Genomic DNA, 25734 nt, shown 5'->3' on the forward strand with positions numbered 1-25734 from the left:
ACTTATATGCAGGTATTTTTTTGGAAAAAAAAATTTTTGATATGCAGTTGGGAATCCACATATGCAGAGGGCCAGCTATATTTATACAAATTTTTGATTGTGCAGGGGTTGACACCCCCAAACTCCCATGTTGTTCAATGGTCAAATGTATACATCACATATATAGTAATATCTATGGCAAATACCAAAACCTACACAAAGAAATATACTTAAAAATACTATAGACAAATCAAAATGGAATTCTAATATATTCTCACATAACCTACAGAAAATTAGGGGGAAAAAAAACAAAGAAATTAAGAAATGAAAAAAAAAAGACAATGTAATAATTGATATGGTATGGCTCAAATATAAATGGTCTGAATACACCAAATAAGACATTTGACAGGATGGATTAAAAAATGAGCCTGGCGGGCCCGGTGGCTCAGGTGGTTGGAGCGCCGTGCTCCTAAGGCCGAGGTCACCAGTTCGATGCCCACATGGGCCAGTGAGCTGCATCCTCTACAGCTAAGATTGTGAACAACGGCTCTCCCTGGAGCTGGGCTGCCATGAGCAGCCGGAGATTGGCGTGAGCTGCCGAGGGATGCTGAGTGCTGCCGTGGGCTACAGTGTGCTGCCATGAGTGGCCAGTGGCCAGCATGAGTGGCTGGCAGCCAGCATAAATGGCCAGCAGCCAACCTAAGCAGCCAGCAGCCGGTGAGGGCAGCCGGTAAGAGCTGCCGCGAGCTGCCAACTGACGACCAACTGCCTCAGCCGGGGGAAGCACAAGGCTCATAATACCAGCATGGGCCAGGGAGCTGTGTACTACACTAGACTGAGAAACATCAGCTTGAACCGGAGTGGGGGGGGGGGGGAAGCAGAAGAAAGGGGGAAAAAATGAGCCAGCTACATGCTACCCACAAGAAACTCACTTCAGATATAACAATATATACAGAGATTAAAAGTAAAAAGGTCGGAGGGGACGGCTGGATGGCTCAATTGGTTAGAGCACGAACTCTTAACAACAGGGTTGCCGGTTCAATTCCAACATGGGCCACTGTGAGTTGCACCCTCCACAACCAGACTGGAAGACAACGAGCTGCTGCTGAGATGCCGTGGGGTGGCCGGATGGCTCAGTTGTTTAGAGCATGAACTCTCAACAAGGTTGCCAGTTCAATTCCCACATGGGATGGTGGGCTGTGCCCCCTGCAACTAAAGACTGAAAATGGCGACTGGACTTGGAGATGAGCTGCTCCCTCCACAAATAGATTGAAGGGTAACGACTTGACTTGGAGCTCATGGGTCCTGGAAAAACACACTGTTCCCTAATATCCGCCCCCCAAAAAAAGTAAGTTTGTAAAAGGATATACCATGCAACCATTAATCAAGAAAGCAGGAATGGCTACCAGAGAAAGGAGACTTCAATGCAAAAAAATTACCAGCGATAGAGAGGAATATTACACAATGATAAAAGGTCAAGCCACCGAGATATACAGCAATACTAAGTGTGGAAACACCAACCAATAGAGGTGCAAGATATCACAAAACTGAAAGAAAAAAGGGAAAAATCCACAATTACAGCTGGAGACTTCAACACCCTTTTCTCAATAATTAATAAAAACAGTAGACAGAAAATCAACAAAGATAAAGACAAATTAAACCACACCAACAGCAGAATACACATTCTTTTCAAGCTCCAAGCTCCCACGGAACATACCCAAAATAAGGTCATGAAACAAATCTCAAAAAATTTAAAATAATCAAAACCATAAAGAGTATGTTCTGACCACAGGAGAATCAAACTAGAACTCAAGAAGAGAAAGATGACAAGAAAATCTCTCAATACCTGTAAACTAAACAACACACTTCTTAGCAAACTTTGTGAGATCCAGCTAAAGCAGTGCTGACAGGGAAATTCATAGCACCAAATGCTTATATTAAGAAAAGTCTCAATTGAATAATCTAAGAAATATAATCTCAACTCAATTCCCACCTTAAAAAACTAATAAGAGCAAAATATACCCACAGCAAACAAAAGGAAAAGATAAAAAGAGATTTAAAAAATTGACAAACCCCTAGCAGAACTGAGAAAAAGATACGAATTACCAATTTCAGGAATGAAACCCGCACTAGAGACGTTGCACATATCAAAAGGATAATAAAGGAATACTAAAAACAATTCTATACACATAAATTTTACATTGGATAGAATGGACCAATTCTTCAAACAGCACTAACTACAACTCACCCAATATGAAATAGTTAATCTAAATAACCCTTTAACTAGTAAGGAAATTAAATTTGTGATTTCAAAAACTTCCACTTAAAATTTTCTAGGACCAGATGTTTAACTGGAAAATTCTACCAATCATTTAAAAGTCATACAATCTCTTCCAGCAAACAGGAGGGAAGACTTGCAATTTATTTAATTCATTTTATGAAGTCAGCCAGGATTATCAATACCATAATCAGACAAAAACAGTACAAAAAAGAAAACTTCAGGTCAATATCATACCTCATCAACACAAACACAAAAATTTTAAACAAAATATTAGCAAAGAGAATTTGGCAACTTATAAAAGAACTACACAGTATAACCAAGCAAACTTACCCCAGGGATACAAGACTCTATCAATATTCAATGACCAATCAATGCAACCCACTGCACTAACAGACTAAAGAAGAAAACCCCATGATCATATCAACTGATGCAGAAAAAGCATTTAATAAAATTCAGCACCCATTCACGATAGAACTGTCAAAAACTTAGGAAAAGGAAACTGTCAAAAACTTAGGAAAACTTAGAAAAAGGAACAGTTCTCAACTTGATAGACAAGATCTACAAAAAACACACTATAGTAAACATAAATGTGAAAGACTGAATTTCTTTCTCCCATAAATACCAGAAACAAGTCAAAGACGTCTGCTCTTAACAGTGCTAATCAACACAGTACTGGAAGTTTGCCAGCATAGTAAGGTAAGAAAAGGAAATAAAAAGCATAAAGATAAAAGATAAAATATTTGCAGATGTCACAATAGTCTATGTAGAAAACCCCAAGTAATTAACTGAAAATACTTCTAGAACTTAATAAGGTCTATTAGGTTGCAGGATTCAAAATTAACATGCAAAAATCAACTGTATTTCTTATATACTAGCAGTGAACATAGAAATGGAAATTGGAAATACCATTTACAATCACTCAAAAAGAGAGAAATACTTAAGTATAAATCTAACAAAGCAGGTACAGGACTTGTATGCTAAAGACTACAAAACGTTAATCATAAAAATCAAAGACGACTTAAATAAATGGAGAGACATACTATGTTCAAGGATTAAAAGACTAAGCAGAGTCAAGGTATTAATGCCCCACCAAATTGATATACGGGTTTAACACAATTTGGATCAAAATCCTCCCTCCCCCCAAAACACCCCAGCAAGATTTTTTATAAATGTAGACAAGATTATTCTAAAATTTATATGGAAAGGCAAAGCAACTAGAATAGCTAAAAATAATTTTGAAGAATAATAATAAAATGGAAGAACTCACTCTACCCATTCCAAGACTAATTATAGAGCTACAGTAACCAAGACTGTGTATGTAGTACTGGTGGAGAGAACAGAATAGAAAAACCAGAAACAGCCTCACACAAGTGTGACCAAACAATTGTGACAAAGGTGCAATAGCAATTCAAAGGAGAAAGAATAGTCTTTCAATAAAAAGTGCTGAAAACAATTGGATATCTATAGGCAAAAAATAAACTTCTAACTAAACCTCATGCAAAAATTAACTTAAAATGGATATATTTAACGTAAAACAACACTATAAAGCTTTTTGAAGAAAACACAGGAGAAAATCATTAGGATCTATGGCTTGGTAAAGAGCATTCAAACACATCAAAAGCATGATCCATAAAATAATTTTTTTTAAAAAATCAATCAATTGAATATCAGAATTAGAAGTATTTGCTGTGCAAGAGACTTTGTGAAGAGGATGAGAAGACAAGCTACAGACTTGAAGAAAATATCTGCAAACTACGTATCTGACACAGGATTCATATTTAGAATATATTAAGAACTCTCAAAACTCAACAGTAAAAATAAAAAACCAATCCAATTAGAAAATGAGCAAAAGATATGAAGACATCATCGAAAAGGATATATGGATGGTAAATAAGCACATGAAAAAGATGTTCAATATCACTAGCCATCAGGGAAATGCAAATTAAGACCACGATGAGGTATCACTACACACCTATCAGAACAGCTAAAATAAAAAATAGTGACAATACCAAATGCCGGCGAAGATTCCGAGACACTCGATCTTTCATACATTTCTGGTGGGAATGTAAAATGGGACGGCCACTCTGGAAAATAGTTTGGCAGTTTCTTAAAAAACTAAACAAACTTAACCATGACCCAGCAATTGCCCTTCTAGGTATTTATCCCAGAGAAATGAAAACTTAAGTCCACAAAAAACCTGTACACGATTGTTCATTAGCAGCTTTATTTGTAATAGCCCCAATCTGACCAAAATGTCCTACAATAGATGAATGGCTAAATAAACTGTGGTGCATCCCATACCATGCAATACTACTCAGCAATAAAAAGGGAAAACAATTGATACACACAACAACTTGGATGGCATTATATTGAGTGGAAAAAACAAAGCTTTAAGGCCCCAAACTGTAACATTTTTGAAATGACAAAATCACATGTGATAAAATGACAGAACTACGCACACACATTGCACAATGTCAATTTCCTGGATTTGATATTGCATTAGTTATGTAAGACGTAACCATTGGGGGAAACTGGACGAAGGGCAACATGGGGCCTCTCTGCACTGTATTTGAAACTTCCTGTGAACCTAATCTCTAAATCAAAAGCTAAAAAAAAAAAGGTAAAACTATATCTACAAGAAAAAAATAAATGAGGCTCTAACCAAGAAAATGTGAAATGTCCTGAAATCCACACAAGAAAAGAAACTGGATACCAATTTCTCCAAATTTGCCAGTCCTAAGTAAATGTTCAGATGACATCACCAACAACTTCTCTAAATTATCAGAAAAAAAATATTTATACATATATGTGTGCGTGTATATATATATATGTATATATGTATATATATATGTTATACACGTACACACACACACACACATATATATATAAACATGCTAGAGAAGGGGTTGGCAAACTACAGCCCATGAGCCAACTCCAGCTGTCTGTTTTATACATAAAAGCTCACTTTCATGAAATGGACACAAACATGAAAAAAAAACCTACTGGCTTTCGATATTGGTTATTTTACACTAATACTGGTATCAGAGAACAGTATCATCTTACAAATTAACATTTTTCATTTTATTGGAGAACAAATTTTAATAATCCATTGGGATGTTTTTATGCCTAAAACAAGTTTCCAAATCTATCAAAATATGAGACTTTTTAAAAGAGCAATTTCCCATCTGCCATCCAATTTACCAAACTGCATAAAAATCTGTGCTCCCTAAATAGCTCTAAGTAACTCTGAGTGATAAACACACAATGTGAGATATAGATAATGTATCATAGAATTGTATACCTGAAATCTGTATAACTTTACTAACAATTGTCACCCCAATAAACTTTAATTTAAAAAAAAAAGTTCTAACTTACACAAACAATGGAATTACAGCTTAACAGCAATTACCATACCTTGGAAAGTATTAAATCACCTAACCATCGCACACAATCGACATAATTCCTATGTATGTCTCTGGTAGAAAAATCAGGAAAGTGAATTTTCTGAGAAATAAACGGCCTGAAACGGAAATGTCAAAAGTTAAGAGAAAAAAGTATAGTAGAAATCAATTTTTGGATTTACAGAATTTTGAAAAATTAAATATATAACTGTTGATTTTTGTGTTCCCAGAAAAGTGAATACCTGTGTGTTTACTGAGAGCTGAAGTCTCCTTCTATTTTTGTTTCTATATTTTATACCATCATCGGCTCTCAATTAAATTTTGGTTTTATCCTATGAACTTTCACTTATAAAAATTCAGCTTCCAAATCTAACCACTTCAATTCTGGCTACGCTAACAATTGAGAAGCAAAGACATCTGATTATAGAGCTGAAAGTTTCTCATATGGAAAATACAAAGGTACCTACTCAATTCTTTAAAATTAGTTTGTGAAAGTCAACACATTTGGATTATTTCAAAAGATAAGTCATTTTTCTAGGAACAATGACACATCAATCCAAAGGCTACTGCCAGAGAGAGTTAATATGAGAGCCCTGCCTTGAGGAACAATTTTTGAAAATAGTATCTGACAGAAATTTGACATTAGTTTTAAGACTTTTCCTGTATTTAGGAAAAGTAAAATATGGTGCCACCTTTTTTCCCTTAAAGATGTTTGTGGAAAAAATCATAAATTAGAAGTTGCAGATAATTCTGTAGTTTATTAAAAGTATACCTAACATTTTGTAAGCACTTCGGTGTTTATTCTGAAATGACTGTAGAAGTTTGATATGCCATGAATTAGTTATATCTTGGGCAACTCACATGTCCTCTCTTTACTTTTCCCTCATATGTAAAAAGGATGCTGGGCTGAATCATTTCAAACATTCCTTCCAATTCAAATTCTGGGGTCCTTTCCTTATTAAAACATTAAAATGTTATTAATGATCTGATATAAACTCTTAACTCTGCTATAATTATGTTAACTGCTTTTAAATGAAATACATAGTATAATCTACGGTTGAACCCCTCTCAAGAAGACCAGCATAACTCACTGTTATTTTCTGTAAGCTGCGTAAAATGTAACTTCCATGTATTCCAGAGCTCCAGAAAATATAAAAACATAAATTGGTGTTTTAAAATAAAAAGTTGAAAGTTGTACTACCTTAGAGACCACTGAGGTCTGATGAATGTTAGTGTATTGAAATTCTACTAATGGTTACAAATTTAACTAACAATCTATTGATAATCTGGCCTGATAACCAGAAAATAAACTCTAGCTCTTTGCTTTAAACACAAGTGCAAACAAGTTAATGTACATAGACATATGATAGTTATAGTGAGTCTTAATAATCTGATAAGATTCTGAAAAGATAATTAAGAATTGAAAATACAGTTAAGAAAAGATAGCTAAGAATTGAGGCATTTCAAAAATTCATTAAGAAAACTGCAAAGTTCCCACCTCTTAGTCCCATGGATCAAGGCTCCTGCTTTTGAATATTCTCCATTTAATGAAATGAGCACCAATTAAGGGAAATTATTACATTATCATATCATTAAGAGCTAAGAACCCATTTAAAAAACAAGATTTACTGTTTTGAATTAGAATGTACAGTGCTGACAAATAATGCTAATATTATCCTGAAGGGTCTTTTGCTCTATTCCACAGTAAGTTTAAGAGGTTTACAACTTTTATGTTAAAAGGTGAGGCATATGCAAAACCAAATAAAAATAAATGTGCTAATAAGTTAGTAAAAACAGAATTTAAAGATTTTGAAAATGAACCACAAAAAGATTAAAAGTAAATGACTTCTATCAAAAATCAGTGAATTTTATGGTATGTAAATTATACCTTAAAGTTTAAAAGAAGGGCTTCTAAACTCAGTGTGGGGGACTTACATAATAATTTAGGAAAAGTAAACTCATTTATTCAACAGCATGAGGTAGAAAATTGTTTTAAATACCACAAATGTTACCTGTTAGTTTTATTTGGGTTATAATCATAAGATTCCTTAATTGCATTAATCATTCTCTTTGAATTGATCCTCCAAAGTTTAAGAGAGTGATCCATACCACAGGACATTATTTTTTCACCTAAAAGATCATAATCCTGCATGTAAAACAGAAAAGCTTAAATTAAATATTTAAATTATTTTTCCAAATTATACTATCCAATTTTCACCTGATGCATAGTATTGTGAAAACTGTTCCAAATCACAACACTAACATTTTGGGTTTCATCTATGTGGGACATAAAACTGACTTTTTACTGCTTTCAAGATTTTGTCATCACCACAGTACATGAGCTTATATACTACAGAAGGCAAGAAAGTCCTGTTTGAACTTCATTTTATCTATTCAGTTATCTTTAAAATACGTTTTGCTTGATTTTGGAGGTAAATAGAATGCTTAGGTATGACAAAAACCTGAATAGTTCTAGTTATATTACTTTTCTTTGTCTAGCCCTGATCAAACAATGAAACTGACATATATATGTAAAAGTACAATGAGTCCTTACACAACTGAAATTTAATTTTACCTGTACATCTATGTCAAAAACTTCAGATACATTGGCTTTAGAGTTCGCTTTTTAAGGGAATAAAAAAACTGTCTGAAAGGAAATAATATAAAGTTTGTCACTTGCTGTTTACTAGTTTTTAACAAGTCACCTAATAGGTGTTCTATTGTTAACCTTATCCCACCTGATTTCATAGATAAGACACTGAGACACAGATACTATTTAATTTAGTACACAGTGTTAATGAAATCTCACGCATCAATCACTTTAGCAATGACCTCCTATATTATAAAGAGTCTCTGCTCATTTTAAGAAATAACAATAAAGTTCTACTTAAAGAAATTTTCCTTAGTAATCTAGATATTCTATGTTAATTCAACCATTGAAATAATCATGAACAATATTTTGCAAGAGCCTAAGACCTTTTAGGTTGGTATTTATTGAATTCACAAATCTGGTTTCTGCTACTTTTCCTAACTACCTATCAACAGCAACATGCAACCTTAGAGCCATTAGCTGATTTAGAGTTTTTAATAAAGGATGATAGTTTTGGCTTTCACACATTGAGCCAGATGGAGAATGCTACTGCAACTTCTATAAAATCCAAGTTGGCAGGTATCTTACCACGTTGCGTACGGCGAGGTTTAAATCCCTCGTGAAGATTCGCGTGATCCGTACGCAATGTGTTAAGGTAGGTATGATTCTCACAAAGCATATAAATCCCAACTATAGAAAAATGCTATAAGCTTCAAAATATGGTGCGTATTTAAATAGTTTAATGAAACAGAACTGTGTAGCTGTAAAATTACTAAATAAGCTATACACAGAACATAAGTTAATATAATGTATATAAAAAAGGAAACTCGAGAAGAAATCCTTGTATCACTACAATATAAAGATTATAATACAAAGATAACACCATACCATCAAAGAAACGTTACCTAAAATTTAGTGTGAGCACAATAAAACACTTACTAAAACTGGATAACATATTTCAAGTTCAAAGAAAAGATGCAAAGTTAATTAATAAGTAGTTTAACCTTTAATAACTGAGAAACAGCAAAACAAACGGTGACTTGGTGATTTTAGATCAGTAAAGGAAAAGAACAATTTCATAGTATTTTCATGAGAATCCAGCAGCTGCTATAAAAAGTGCTTGATTACAGATAAAAGAGTCTGACTTGCTTTATTCTTTCACGTGTAAAATAAAAACCTTGCATGTCACAAGTAAATGAAATGGCTGCCTAACAGGCTATATGACAAAAACGCACATGCTGTCTTACAAGGAAAGAGTTCCATTGGGATTGTTCACAACTATGAGAACGTGGAAGTTACTGCCCTGTAGCTTTCAACTTACAGCACTTAGAACTTCATCTCTGTGCCCTTCTACACCTCCAAATATTGCCACGAGAGTGTCCGTTTGGATATTCCATAATCTTAAAGCATGATCTAGTATAGACAAAAAAATAAGATGTATTTATATCATTCATTTACTGTGGACTTCAAAACCTCTTGAACAAAGTAAATATTACAAAAGTCTGGACTTCCTTATGTGCAGTAAAGACTAAGAATGGAATCCATATTATACAGCAACTTAAAATATTTACATTATATATAGATTTAGCCATGTATGAGCTCTAACTTTCAAGAAATACGTATGTGGTCTTAAAATAAATTATTTACCTCACACAATTTCCTTTAAATCTCCTAATTTGGTGGAGATATGCTTTTGAGATAAGCAAACACTTAGGGATCTGACCTAAGTTTTACACTGAGCCACAGGACAAGACACTAGAGGTTCCTGTCCTCCACCACATCCACACTGACATACTGAAGAGGACTCAGTAGATTTGTAAGATTTCTACAATAAATCCAAAAACAGGGCTGAAACTTACATACATCACGCCATAACTTTATAGTATTAGACCTTTTAAAAATTATTAACTACAACTTGAACAATCTCATTTTCTAATAAACATTAGCAACAAAATAGTATGCAGCATTAATATAAATGCCATGCAGAACTTGAACTATTAACAATGTTCATACTGTACATGCATATTACATATTACCGCAATTACAATGTACATTTATGCTAATTACAATGTACTTATTAATTACAATATATATATTACACTAAATACATTATAATACATTGTGTTAGTAGTACTAGAAATTAGCATGGCCATGAAAAAACAATTACTTGATTCTAATTGCATACAAATATTTAGGTGGACATTTGTTTTCATTTCTCTTGAATAAACATATACCCAGGAGTAGTAATTCTATGTTTAACTTGTTGCCAAAGTATTTTTCACTCTGGAACCGCCAAACTGTTTTTCAATATGCCTACATTTCACATTCCCACCAGCAATATGGTGGTGGTGGGGGGGAGGGGGCAGTGTTCCAATGTCTCCACATTCTAGTCAACATATTATTGGTAGTCTTTTTGCTTACAGCCATCCTAAGTAGGTGTGAAGTGGTATTTCTTGGTTTTGATTTGTATTTCCCTAATGATTAATTATACTGAGTGCCCTTAAATGTGCTTATCAGACATTTGTGTATGTTGTTTGGAAAGGTGTCTATTCAAAACCTTTGCCCATTTTTAAATTTGGATGTCTTTTTATTGTTGAACTGTAAGAGCTCTTGATACAAGTCCCTTATTAGATATACGATTTGCAAATATTTTCTCCTATTCCATAGGCTGTCTTTTCACTTTCTTAATGGTACTGTTTGCAGAAAAATTCCTATTCATTTTGTAAAGCTGTTCAATTAAAAAAAAAAAAAAAATGACGGTGGCCAGTTGGCTCAGTTGGTTAGAGCGCAATGCTCATAACACCAAGGTCGCCGTTGTATTCCCACATGGGCCAGTCGTCTGATGCGCCCTCCACAACTAGATTGAAAACAAGGACTTGACTTGGAGCTGATGGGTCCTGGAAAAACACACTATTCCTCAATATGCCCCCCCCCCCCCGCCGCCCCCAAAATGCTATTGCTGACAGCAGGGTTAAAAAGTTGTAATGTTTAGAATAAGTGAGGCATTACTGCCTCTGTCACTTGTAAATACCTGAGCCCAACAACTGTTATCAAGAAAAGTTGCCAGCTCTTCTTAGGTGCTGATTTCCGAACATAAACATTTTCATTTAAGTATTTTAATTTGAGGACATCTTTTAATATTAGCAGACTGTAGGGGGCAGTTACAGATTTGACAAGTCTTTAAGAATAAACTTAACTAGAATAATAATATAGAAATAAGATGACTAGAATGTAGAAATGAGAGAAAGGGCAATCAAGAACAGAACATAGGGGGCCGGCCCGGTGGCTCAGGTGGTTAGAGCTCTGTGCTCCTAACTCCGAAGGCTGCCGGTTCGATTCCCACATGGGCCAGTGGGCTCTCAACCACAAGGTTGCCAGTTCAATTCCTCGAGTCCCGCAAGGGATGGTGGGCTCTGCCCCCTGCAACTAAGATTGAACATGGCACCTTGAGCTGAGCTGCCTCCCGGATGGCTCAGTTGTTGGTTGGAGCGCGGGCTCTCAACCACAAGGTTGCCAGTTCAATTCCTCGAGTCCCGCAAGGGATGGTGGGCAGTGCCCCCTGCAACTAAAATTGAACATGGCACCTTGAGCTGAGCTGCCGCTGAGCTCCCGGATGGCTCAGTTGGTTGGAGCCTGTCCTCTCAACCACAAGGTTGCTGGTTCGACTCCCGCAAGGGATGGTGGGCTGCGCCCCCTGCAACTAGCAATAGCAACTGGACCTGGAGCTGAGCTGCGCCCTCCACAACTAAGACTGAAAGAACAACAACTTGAAGCTGAACAGAACCCCCCACAACTAAGATTGAAAGGACAACAATTTGACCATTGTTCCCCAATAAAGTCCTGTTCCCCTTCCCCCCCCAAAAAAAAAAAAAAAAAAAAAGAACAGAACATAGCTATAAAATCAACCCAAATCATCTCAGAGAGCTCAGAAATTATTAAGAGGCCCGTCTGAACTAGAATGGACTTATAATGCTAATACAGCATGCAGAGCAAGGCAATGCCATAAATATGGGAAACAGTTCAAAGGCTTATGCAGGAGAACTTAGCATTTTAAGGCATTCTATAGGGAATCCTTTATAAAACAAAAGTTTTAAAAATATCCATAAATGTTGTCACGCAGCAGCCTAGCTGACTGTCCCCTCGTGCCTTTCCTTAAGGAAAGAAGAGTCTGTGAGACTGTGCCTTCTTGGGACCTTGCTTCATCTTTATGCTTATGCTTTATGTCTCTCTGTTTGGCCCCCAAAAGATGGTTTGTCAGCCAAGGACGAGTAGGATTTCTCACGGGAGAGACAACCTAAGACAGGCAGAGCCATGTGGGGACCCCCATGAGCTACCATGAAAAATATGGAAAGGGGCATTATCTCTTTCCCCTGTTCAAAGAGAGCCACTACTGACACTGGCTTTCCCTCTCTCCTGATTGTGAGAGAACTGAGGAGAGCGATAACATCAGCTCTCCCTGTTTAGCTCAACGATAAGGTTTCAACATGAGAGATTTGTCCCCAGGAGGGTACATACCTTGATTAAGTCATCATGGAACTTCCTGCTTTGGCTGTTTGCAGGCAAGGGTGATTGGTTTAAATCATTTTTCTTGTATGATGTATGAGACTCACAGACCATGAAAAAAACAATGTTACTTCCTTGTATGATCATAAAAGCCACCAGTCGGCCCGATTCGGGGCTCCAGTCCTTAAAAGACTGTGAGACCCTTGGCCCTCTGTGATTTAACTGCATTAAGTCTCTGTTTCTTTCTTTCTTAAAAACTTAAACCTAATGCCGCCCCTTCTCGTTCCCTCACTGCCTGTGTTGCGCTGGATGCAACACATATAAAGGCAATATGGATTTTCAGATGCATTATTTCTTATTACACAATTGGACAGAGTGGTAAGTTGACTTATAAAACTATCTTAAAAACTCTTAAAAATATCATTAATTTTGGTGATATGCCCCTTAAAATTAATGAAGTTTAACATAATAATTCAGCTGAGGATGAAGTTCTAGAACTATCATAAGGCAATAAATAAGAAGAGCAACATAACTAATCCTCAGTACCAATTATTTTATTTACATCTGATGAAACAGTGTATTTCACGGTCCCTTTCCCCAATTCTTGGTTTAGGGAAGCTAATATTATTGCCTGTGATTTTTTTAGTAAAACTTACTGTTATAAATACTTTATAAATTTGGCTTTTTTATTTAGAACAGTTTGTCCCTTAAAAAAAAAAAAAAAAAAAACCATTTCCAAAGAAATAGGACTAAAGTAACATTTGCTTCTCTTACCTTTACTGACTGACAGGAGAAGATTTGGATCTCTGGGGTGGAATTTCAGCTCATTGATAGCATTTCCATGGCCAACATAGTGCTACAATAAATTTAAAATATATATTTCATATAAAAATTAATAAATTCTTTTTCATTCATCTTAAGAGAATGGAAAGAGTTTCACTTAAAGTAGTGGTTCTCAACCTTGCATATTAAGTCACCCAACAAACTTAAAGGAAAAAAAAAAGCTCAAGTCCTACCTGCATATGTTCTGATTGGATTGGATTGGCTGAGGCAAGGCAAAGATTTAAAAGATTCTCCTGTATTCTATTGTGCCCCCAAGGTTCAAAACTTCTAATGAAAGCGATTTGTAAAACATAGTATCAAACTTCCAAGGCTTCAACTTTCAGTCCTCCACAACATGCCCTTGACTCTATACCCCTAGTTATGGCATCTTGGAAAATGGACTCACTTTTTTGTTATTGTTCATTAAGAGCCTTTTAGAATAAAGCAAGGCAGGAGGGAAATAATTTAAAAAGAAAACATTGAAAATAATATTTTCCCACTATTCCTTAATTTCCATTACCTAAATGTAACAAAGGTTCTCAAAAACCCGTCTAAGGGATGCAATAAGCAAAATATAAATCATATTAGAAATTTACAGACATTGATTCCATTAGTTTTAAATTCAACTTTCAAGTTTTCACAGGTGTGCATTCAAAAGAAAGCAGATCTACAATTTCCCAGAAAACCCACCTTTATGCACTGCATTGTTATGGGATTAATTATTCTAATTATGCCTCTAGATCCAGCCACAGCCAGCAGAGGATGGCTTGTATTGCTATCATATGTCCATGCACAAGTGTAAAAGTTTTCATCAGCCTAAGAAATGCCAGTTAAGAAATATAATTTTTTTTTTTGAAAATTAAACACATCAACAATTACATCTCCAAAGAACTGCTGCTGAAGTCTTTGACACAGAACTTCCTTTTTTTCTTTATATTACCCGATTTAAACAATGGAGATTTTTAGGTCTAAAATCTGTAACAAATGATCACACAAAATCAGTTCTTCCACTGAATTTTGATTACTAGTTAGCTGTTTGTATAATTCAACTCTGTTTTTACAAAGCAGCCACAGACAGTATGTAAATGAATGGGCATGATTGTGTCCAAATAAAACTTTATTTACAAAAACAGGTGGCCCATTACCTCAAAAACAAAAAGCAAAAACAGATGGCCAGCCCCACCAACTGTACTCTGAAGACCCCTGCTCTATACCCCAATACCTCTGACAATGTGCTTCTAGATAAAAATAAAGAACTGTTCAGTTTTGCAACCTTTCCTGTATGAGATCTTCCCAGTATCACTACGGGTCACTTCCTTCCATATCATCTAGGGAAGACTGAATGTCCTTGTCTTTTCTCGTTTATTAAGTTTTGCATATGGATCTAGAAGAAACATCTTATCACCAAGCGATGACTGTTATCTAACCTTTTGGCTTTTTTAATCTTTTTCTTTTATGAACCCATGTTTTGCAAAATTTTATTCCCTAAACAAACTGCACGTTTATTTTTCCCCTGTAGGCTTAGCTGATCATATACTTGGTATGACTGCCAGTCACAGCTTTTTATCAACCCAAGTTCGTCAATGTAACTACTCTGAAATGATCAAATTCTAAGCAAAGTCAAAAAAACAGGTTTTGGCTACTCACTTATCATTTTCTATTACTGGATTTCCACTGCTCATCTCTAGCCACCCATACCCTCCTCCCTCGTAACTACCCTACAATGGATTTCTAGGGATCAGGAAAGCTGGATAGATAGATACCAGAAATCTCCTGGGTGGTAGTGAAGAAAAGAGCATTGGTTAAGATTAAGAAACAACAATATAACTTTAGGGAACTAATTAATTTAGAAAAGTTTCAGTATACTTGTTGAAAGTCAGCTTCTTTAGCCAAAGACAGAAAATCCAGGAAAGGATACATCAGCATCTACATAGGATTGTAACAGCCGAATTTCTCCTTGGGAGTGACATTCATATAAAGTAACCTAGTGGAAACAAAATATAGTGACTTATATCTCAAATATAGAAACACATGTTTTAGCTTCCAAATATATTTTAGTCACAAGTGTATCTTTAAGATACTACACAAACTACTGCTTTAAAATAACTCCTTAACTTTAGAAAGCTATTATAAAGCCTGTGTTTTATATATATATACATATTTCCAGAATATATTAAATACTGCAATACTAACAACTCCCTTGTTATCAAGTTAATTTTGATTGAGAACAGAATACCAACACTAAGAAACAGAAAACAAATATAGGTACATAAAGGTAGATGTGAAAACCATCCCCATTTTGTGACCTTTGACTGACCTCACTGTCTTTAGTAAACACATCAAAGCCCTCTAGTCAATGATTATCTGTTCCCTAAATCTTAACCATAAATAAATATCAAACTGATGATAGCACTGACCACTAGGAGGTATGGCCCCTGGCGCTACTGCATACTTTGCCCCTTTATCTTATTGATCAATAGTACCTGAGTTACATTATAAAAACAGTACAGCAACAGGAGTCTTTAGTAGAGAATAATTTAATTTGTGCAAAACTGCTGGGCTGGCTGTCGGCTCTTGCCCAATCCTCCTAAGTTAAGTTACCATATAATGAATTCTGTTATATTCTATGGAGTTGCCTGCTTCGTCTTTCGGTCTGCACATACCTTCTTTTTATGGTGGCCATTACACCTTTGCTCCACCATCAGATAACAGGAAACAATGTGCATTAAAAATCACGTTTTTTTATTTCTCTAAGAAACTTAGCAATTACTAAAGCATAAAATTTTGTTTTATTCAATAAAAAGAAACATCTCTCAGATTAACCCCTCTTCCCCTCTTAGGCTGAAGGTAGAGTAAGTAACTTGGATTTGTTTGTCAATGCATATCCAATTAGTCTATTTCCTCCATCTTTCTTTTTCTAAATACAACCAATCTATTTCTATAGTATTCCTCATAACTCCTAGTACAGTATTGATGGATACCCAGAATATTACCTAGTAAAGACTTAGGAGGACAATTTTTCTCTGAGGTGATTTCAATTTAATAGAAAACTCCTGAGACTCTCTGGAAAGCACTAGGGAGTCTTCCTGTTCTCCATTTATTTAGAAGTAAATGGAAGGAATAAATAAGTCTTTGCAATTCACATGTTCAACCTCTGGTACAACTAAAAAGTTAAATAATGGTTTACATTAAAATGTGCCCAACATGGTTTTTTCCATGCACCTCTCTCCAGGATATTTTTGGCTTCCTTAAATAAAAACAAACAGATGCTTACTGCAAATAATTAATATATTTTCAATAACTATTAAATAAAGCCACTGGATTTATGCTTTGCATTTATATAGAACCACTGATTACATTTATTTTTAAGAAATCAGACTTCTTGTCCAAGTTAGAATAATAAACTATTACAATCACTTCCAAAAAGAGCAAAGTCAATTATTTCTACCTCTCAAAACAAAATATGAAGACAAAATATAAATAGAAACCTGTTTTATGAACAATTGGGAGTAATGTGAAATAAAGATGTTATTTTCAGTCATGAATAGTGGATTTACTCAACTTCTAGAATGCTTCATTTTTACATAAAGCAATACTGTCACATCAGCTATACAAAATTTATTTCAAAATCATTACACTTAAGTATTATATTAACACGCGAGTCTGATAATCAAGCCAAATGCCAAACAGATCCCTTAACACTCACTCTGTTGCTTCCTACAGTCGCAAACACTAGTGGGTCTCCTTCTTTACTGTGCCAGTTAAACTGAACTCCAAACAATGGTTGATTATGATCTTCCTAAAAAACAATCATGAAATAAGAAAAATAGAATTTAGAAACCAAAAAATGGTAGTACGCTAACCACCCCTATTAACTTTTTTCCAAAATGCAAGCCACTACTATTTTGTAATATCATACATCAACTGATTTTTGACACTAAAAAGATTATATACTAGTGCAGTTTTCACATTTTAAAATACTGGTGTATGGTAAAGTTTTATAACAACCAAAGACTTAAATCATAAGTTAGGAACAAGTACTTATGTATGAAAATACTTTGAAATTTGCCTTCTATTTTCTTACACCCACTGGGTGTAATTGGGTAATTGTAGTAGATGCATTTACTCTCAGGACATAAGGACACAATTTATTTTTCTGAAAGAGGAAACTAACAAATGACCTAAGAGTTAGTACAGCTTCTCTGGCACGCACTAAACTTTATTGGGTTTAATTTTTCCCTTGTAAAATGAAACATATCAGACTCCATTCAAATCACTGCTTTCTATTAGTCCTGTAAGATACAATTTTAAATAAGCTTGAATTTGGGTCCAAAAAGTAAAACGTCCCAAGAAGTTTTATAATGAACAAGTTTTGTAATTGAATAGTGGGAACCAGTGGAGGCGATGGACAATGTAATTTCAGTTACTAGGAGGCTCTAAAGAAGAGAATTAAAAACAAGTATTGTTCAGTTATTTTTCAAGTTTTGTTCAGTTATTTTTCAACCTGAGGATTTAACTGGCAATCTCTTGACATTTAACAGTAACTTTCATATTCACTTTAAGGTACTGTTTTCACTTGCAAAGTGTAGCAACTTTCATTTCTTATCCTTTGAAAAGCCACAGCTTAAGCTTTGAAATATTTAATGGAAATATTTAGCCAACAGTTAAAACCACTTTCCAGACATATTATCTAAAAACAGGTTAATATAACTAAATAGTAACATGAAACTATAATGGACACTTTGCCTTTTAAAAAAATATATACTGAGATTAATTTCCTTCCTTTTAAGAGTATAGTTTGACACATTGAGCAATGAATTCTGCTACAAAAACAGAAAAATAATGTCCACATAGCTATAGTCGTTTATGCTTTCTGAAGACTATCTAAAAGTATACTTAGATATTTAGAAAAGATTCTTACATAAGATAATGTAATGTCTATTTCTGATCAGCATAGGGAAAATACCCCTAAATTTAAAACAGAAAATGAATGTATATGTAAAGGAAAACATTTTATGTAAATACCACTAATCCTTTCTATAAGCAAAAATACTACTGAGAAGCAGTAATTTAACCCCAACCACTTGCTTTCCACAAATATTGAATACTGAAAAAAAGTTTTAATTTATATACCCTTTCTTTGGAAACAATTACAAATAAAGGATAACAGTTAAATTTTTTAAACTGCAGAAACTAAGACATCTGTTTCAATGTACGCTGGTTCAAAGTCACATTAAGTTCTTTTTAATAACAAGTACCAGGAAGTGGCTTGTGTTTTTAAGTTTTACCAAAATGTGAAGAGTAACATTTTCCAAAATCTTCTATTTGAATACAAACAATAAAGAAAAACCAGCCCGCAGTACTAAGTATTATCCATGTAAGTTAGAACAAAACAAGCTAAATAAATGTTTAATGGATTATAAATATGTATTCTGCTCTACAAAAAAATTTCAAAGTACTGTAATTTAAAAATATTTTTAACTTGACAAGGTATCTTGAGCATAAAATATTTACCACTGAGAAATAATTCTGAAGCATACTAGCATTCAGCCCACAGGATCTGTCTTTCTGCACATACCTTGAGACTATTTACACATTTGAAAGAATATTTGCATTTCTTTGACTTCCATTTTCCCTTCCCCCAGCTTTTCCTTCCAGGCGCATTTGGCGTATTTGTAGGTGTATCAGGGCGTTCAGTGTTTGTACCACTTTCTATACTGACAGCATCATCCTGTAAGCAGCAAATTAGAAAAAATTACATAAAACAGCAATACTGTACTTAGGCCGCAAATGACAGTACTGGACAGCTGCTGTTTCAACAAAAAGAAAGAATTAATAAATTCTGCAAGAAATGGAAAATTTTATTCCTGTTTCCAAAGGATAAAAAGCAAACCAGCCACACATTAGGATTTGTGGATATTTGACATTTCATCAAAAAATATACACAAAAAAAGCTAATCAGAATGATAACAGTAATAATAATACCTCCTTTAAATAACAAGGTCCTGGTCCTCTATAGCTCTTCACAGAGGTACCGCTAGATGAGGACACATGAAAGGGCGTAGGTGGCCTCTTGCTTGTTAGGATTGCTGGGATTCAAATTCAAAGCTGTGACTCCTGAATCTGACTTAACTGCATGTATTCATAATTTATTTGACTGCTGCTCAGTTTGGAGCCTTGGGTGGGGGCTTGGCAATTTGAGACTGAAGTGTTTGTGCTTCCTACTTTAGATGCAGTTTCTGAAAATCCTCTTATCATTTAAATGTTTATTTATAACACTCAAACCATTTAGACTTTTAAAAGTCCTACATACTCTGTACAAGTGAAATCTGACTCATAGCTCTAAAATAATGATACTTCTAAATATATTATAAGTCCAGAAACTCTACAAAGTAAATTCCTTCCAAACGTAGAAAGGGCTGCAGAAAACGTTGGACATTTCACCTAATTTACACCTTATCTCCAGTCCACAGATATATTAATGGCCCTCTAATCTCTGAAGAGAATTTCACTACCTCCTTTGATTACATATTCCAATGTGTTCTTTGGAATAGAGATTTATTTAAACCTATTACCTTAGGGCAGTAGTTACTAAATTTACAACGAAGGTAGCCGTTTTTTCATGGAGCGCCTGCTAACACAGCCTGTGAACCACTGCCTTTGGAGCTATTTCTAAATTATTGCTTCCTAAAGCTGGTTTTATATTACAAAGGTTAAAATTAACTAGAATGGCCAAAAGTACATAAAAATTTCACTTAAAAACAAAAAGGTATCATACAGTAGTTCTTGGGGTGGTTTTCAAAACTGCAAATGGTACCTACCAAAATAACAAGCTTTTAAAAAATATACACCATTATTCTGGAATATAAAATCTGGGGTGAAAAAAGGAATAAAGTGGATATATGGCCCACAATAGCTGCTCAATAAAAATCTGAATTGCAATTTAATGTAAATGTAAAATTTTAAAGTTCCTAGGTTGAAATCACTGTTTTTCTCTCCCAATTTCTCCCTACCTTTCAGTTTTATTTAGTTAAAATCAAGTGTAGAAAACAATTTTGTATTTCAATGGAAAATTATGCATTATCTATATAACACATTCTTCCATGTTATATTATAGCCTTTGAACAATCTTTCATCTCTTTTAAAGTTGTAGATAACTGATAATGCAATTCTCTCTCTAATGGTAGAGGTTCAAAATGTCTTCCCTTCCTCTTAAAAAAAATTTATTTTTGTCTCCATTTGGAATTTCACATCTACATTCTTTTAATCCATGTAAATCTGTATTGTTTGACTTACATTTGCCTGGTTCCGTCACGACTAAAATAAAATTTTAACATGCTCACTTACCTTTTTCTGAAAATTATCTTTTAACACTACAGAAATGAAATAATAAAACTAGCACAAATTTTTTCAGCAGCTTCTTTACATTCTGGCTAAACTCAACTGCTAATCAAGAAGCCAAACAAAACACTGTCAATAACAAGGCATGTTGCATTTTTTTTCTTCCTTTATTTTTGAGCGCTTAATTTACCCATCTTCTCCAAAGGCATTATTCAAGATGGAATCCAATGGAAATGCAATGTATTCACAACCATTTCATTTTATCTTTCAATTAAAATCAAACCTTTGTTGAGTGTCTAGTATGTATACAGGCTGATTTTCACCTTGGCCCCTCCTGACAGTATAAAATGATACTGTGCAACAGATATGGCACTATCATCTTCATTTGCCCAACAAGGAAACGAAGTAATTTGTCCCTTAATCTTGCCACAGATTACTTAAGCAAAAGACAAGTCTCCAAATGTAGCCCTCTGATACCACCAGACAACCATTAGTTCTCTTCCAGAGAGCTAACTACTCTGTAGTCATGATCTTAAAAAGTTCAATAAAATGGCAGATACATATATAATAAACAAACATGTTGAATGTTAACTAGACTTATTGGGGTGGTCATTTCACAAGGTATACAAATATCAAATCATTATGCTGTATACCCAAAATTAATGTTATATGCCAATTACACCTCAAAAAAACAAATGTCCTTTTAATTCTGATTCACTTAAAGTAGCAACTACTCAGGTTACCTTACCTCCAACTCAAAAACACCACATCCTTTCCCCACTTGCTTTTGGTCTTCTTGTCATCATTCAGCTCCCTCAAGAGTAAAACCACTGCCATTGCTAGCTTTTTCTGAAGTCATTTTTTTTAAAACTTTTATTTAAGTGTATTTTTCCAGGACCCATCAGCTCCAGGTCAAGTAGTTGTTTCAATCTAGTTGTGGAGGGCGCAGCTCAGTGGCCCATGTGGGAATCGAACCAGCAACCTGTTGTTTAAGAGCACCACGCTCTAACCAACTGAGCTAACCGGCTGCCCCTAAAGTCATTTTTATACAGCATTCTCTATTCCCTTCCCTTAATCTGTGTCCAAAATCTGTGTGGTGCTTAGATAAATTCATAGGGCCTGTGAACTGAAATGATCCAAAAGAAAAAAAAAAAGGCATTTTAATTTTCACCACCTTTATCTGAAATTCAGCACTTTCTATTGTAATGGAGGTAACATACATGCTAATGTTATTGTAGCTGTGACTTTCTCACCAATGGAAACCAGGTATTTTTATATCATATAGCTGTTGCAGATCTCAAAAAATTGTGTATCCCCATTACCATCAGACGTGCCGCTAGATCTAGTTACTTAATGTGCTAAAGAAGCACTTTAAACACTTTATATTAAAGTAGTTCAATTAAAACAAATCTTAAATTTGTTTTTAAAATATTTTTATAACATATTTTAAAATTTTATCACTGATTTTGTATATAACCTTATATACTTTATACACTTAAAAATGTTATTCTGAGAAGGCTTCACAGTATTCATTAAGGTGTAAAGACAGTAAACTTTCAATTTATTTGGTCCTTGGAAATTTTCCTCAGTCTGACTTTGACTTCTTAATTACATTTCTGCCTGATTATTTGTTATGTGGAAGTCTATACTTTGTGATCACAAAATAACTAATAGTAATTAAATAACACTTCTATAAACTTATTATGAGACAGGCATTCTTTTAAGCACTTTAACCTATACTAACTTCATTTAATCCTCACAAATACTCCACGAGGTAAACACATTATCTCCATTTTTAAGAAACTGAGGGAACTAGCTCAAGTACCTTGCTCAAGGTCAAGCAACCAGTAAGTAGTCGAGTTAAGATTTTAATTTAATATTTGGATCCAGTGTGTGCTCCTAATTACTAACCTAATTGCCTAAAAAAGGCAGAAATAAAACAGGCTCCAAGGACTTGAATGAAAGGCATAAAAAAATGCTATTTATTATATACATATATAAAATTGGGAAAAACAAACAAAATTTAATATGCAATGCCTAAGATTTCCAGAAATTTCAAGTCCAAATCCCACAAACTGACAATTCCCTAAATATCTTTCTTCTATTTACAAAAAGAATTCTTTTCCACGTCTTCAGTGAAAATTCTGGTCATGACACCACGCCACATATATGCTTCAACAAGTGATGTAATTGAGATGCAGAGTTTAAACACTGGATAAGAGGTTAGTTACATTTATTCCTAAAACTAGCCAAACTGAGAAAATGAAGAACTTAACACCACCCTCCTATAACACTTTAAAGACTTTAAATAGATACTCAGACATCATTGCCATGTATTATGAAAAGGGGTTCACATTTTGGAGTAATTAATGTATTTGAATGAACTGTCAAGACATTTTGCTGACTTTATTGGATATAAACTTAGAACATGAAACTGAAAATTAATATCAATTCGTTTATTACCTGCGTCTCACCTAAACACAGTTGGGACTAGCTGATTACCAGAGTTCTTTTTTAAAAATCCACAAGCCCACACCTAAAGACATGTACCTTCACCACCGTTGCCTAAAATCTTCCAGTTTGTCCCCTTTATCTTTGTAAACACTTTCAAAAGGCTAACCGTCCCTTCTCCTTCCTTCCTCAAGGAGGGTTTCCCCCTCAAAGTCAGAAAACGACCCTCTCAACTCTGCTCCTCCTTAAAACAGCCGACCAACCTCCACGGACAGGATGGGAGCAGACACAAAACCCCCTTTAAAATAATCACCGAAGCTCCTTAAGATCTCCTCTTACCATCCCGCTGTCTGCAAGGGTCTAGGAGTGACATGGTCCCTAAATTCCTTTAAGAGTCCGTAACATACCCTGGCCTTTCCTTCTAACTTTCTCAGAAAACCTCTAAGTCGCCTTTTAAACCACTGGAATCTCAGCTCCGCACTCTCCCCAAATCCCCCAAAGGCCCAAACACTCCCCATCCACGCAAAAGGATCTTTCCGCCAAGTTTCTTCTTGCTCTCGGCCCCAACTCAAAACCCCCACAGAAACAAGTTCGATTTTCTCCTCCACGCCCGCGTTTTCCTGAGTAGAGGGTGACACCTCTCCCTCCCCCCACAGCCGCCCGCCCCCGCTTCTACAGTTTAAAAAGAATTTAAAACTTTCACTCCACAGTCCCATCCGGACTGCCCAGGGCTCTACTCACATTCTCGTCCCCAGAGAGGTCGGGGTTGCTGTTCTCGTCGCTACTCAGCTTCTGCTTCTTGGCCGCAGGCATGTCTGTTCCCGCCGGGGCTGTCGACACTTCCCTCTCGGACATATTCCTCCGCCTCCCTCCAGGTTCCTGCCGCCTGGGGCGGGGCCTCCGCCACACCGCCGTCAAGCAAGCCCGGCCGGAGCTTGCCGCAAAGTTGCCACTGCCGCCGCCACCTCCACCGCTCCCCCCACTGTCGCAAACCGCGCCCAGCCGCCGAGGCGGGCGTGCGTGCGACCCCGCCACACTGCTGAAAAAGGGGCGCGCGCTCGCGCGCCCTCCCACGCGGCTTCCTGGCTCCTTCCCTCTCCTTATTCCCGTCTTGCCCTTTTCCCGCCGCCCTCCCGGCAGTTTGCACGGAGAGGTGTGACCCGTTGGCTTTCGAGGGCAGTATTTAGTAGGTCCCCCTTCCCCACTACCGCCTCGAAAAAGGAGAGGTGGAACTCAAAGGGATGTCCCCTCACCCCCTTCCTCCTTCCAAAGACGTTTCAGCCGCAATTGGCCCAATCCTTCGATCCCCGACCCGCTGCAAGGACTCGAAAGTCTGTGGAATGGACTAGACCACCAGTGTCCCAGGGGACGGGGAAGATATGAGAAATCACCTCTTGCTTTAACGGTGTATGTCAAATGTTCTTAATTTTGAACTCGGAGGATAACGCTCTCACATTATTCGTGGTATTGTTTACTATCTAATTTTTTGTTAAGAATAGAAATTCAAAAACTATAGACTGCTTCTCATGTGCCTCCCCCGCCTAGCAAATGGAAGTTACCCGCTAAGATGTGCGCCTGCGCCGGGGCGTATTCTCGCGCTGGGTTGTCCGAACCCGCCTCCTTCAAGCCCCTCCTCTTGGAAGTCTTACTGAACCAGGTAGCCTTCCACCGGGTTTCCGTAGCCTAGGGTGGATTTCAAAGCGCTACCAAGTCGTAGTCTATGGAGGCATCCTAAACTCTTGATGAATATTTATTCTGATGAATATGTATTGCGATGAATGATTGCCCTCACCCAGTTGGTGCCAACATTGGGTAAGGTTTAAGTAGGAATATCCAAAAATTATATTCTAGACTCCAATGGAGTTACAGCCCAAAGTGCTCTTTTTAACTGTTAACAGGATTATCAAGGCCTTGAACAAGGCCCAGGCCTAAAAATCAATAGTTATCTCCAACTATGTATGAGACTGTTATACTTAAACGACGGACAATATCTTTTGGCGCACCAGATACAATTTTAGAAGTAGGCAACGAAACTATTCACCAAAAAAGTTTAATGTTTAAATGTTACCATGTCTAGGCGCTTGACAGATGCCAAATACATTGGTGAGCCTCATGGATTTGTTAGATGGGTCATTAAACCACAAAACCGAATGAACAGCAGAAAAAGGAGAATGACAAATAAGAATCCCGCTCCCTTTTTTTATAATTTCGTTGTGACTATTCTGGGGGGCCTCATTGCCCTCATCTGTAAAAATGAGAAGACAGGAAGGGACCTAACATTTCTTGAGCACCTACTTGATATTATATTTTTTCTTTTTTTAAATTTTATTTATCTATTTATCTATCTATTTATTTATTTATTTTTA

The 25734-nt window shown here is 35.8% G+C and overlaps 1 protein-coding gene across 2 annotated transcripts in view; it reads right to left on the reverse strand.

Moving 5' to 3' along the window:
- The window catches only part of EED (embryonic ectoderm development), a 29726-nt gene extending 5035 nt beyond the window's left edge, over nucleotides 1-24691 (reverse strand). The window contains exons 1-10 of one of the 2 annotated variants that reach the window (XM_019739630.2): nucleotides 24110-24598; nucleotides 19155-19307; nucleotides 17283-17375; nucleotides 15495-15560; nucleotides 14267-14392; nucleotides 13529-13610; nucleotides 9573-9664; nucleotides 7674-7807; nucleotides 5675-5780; nucleotides 4270-4344 (exon numbers count right to left, since the gene is read on the reverse strand). In XM_019739630.2, coding sequence (XP_019595189.1) covers nucleotides 4270-4344; nucleotides 5675-5780; nucleotides 7674-7807; nucleotides 9573-9664; nucleotides 13529-13610; nucleotides 14267-14392; nucleotides 15495-15560; nucleotides 17283-17375; nucleotides 19155-19307; nucleotides 24110-24223 — 1041 coding nt within the window. In that variant the 5' untranslated portion in view covers nucleotides 24224-24598. Of the gene's footprint in view, nucleotides 1-4269; nucleotides 4345-5674; nucleotides 5781-7673; nucleotides 7808-9572; nucleotides 9665-13528; nucleotides 13611-14266; nucleotides 14393-15494; nucleotides 15561-17282; nucleotides 17376-19154; nucleotides 19308-24109 lie in introns of both variants that reach the window. The other variant, XM_019739631.2, reaches the window with a different exon arrangement.
- Nucleotides 24692-25734: the final 1043 nt, after the last annotated feature.

Source organism: Rhinolophus sinicus, linkage group LG06 (assembly GCF_036562045.2).
Source record: "Rhinolophus sinicus isolate RSC01 linkage group LG06, ASM3656204v1, whole genome shotgun sequence".
In the NCBI taxonomy this organism is placed as follows: Eukaryota; Metazoa; Chordata; class Mammalia; order Chiroptera; family Rhinolophidae; genus Rhinolophus; species Rhinolophus sinicus.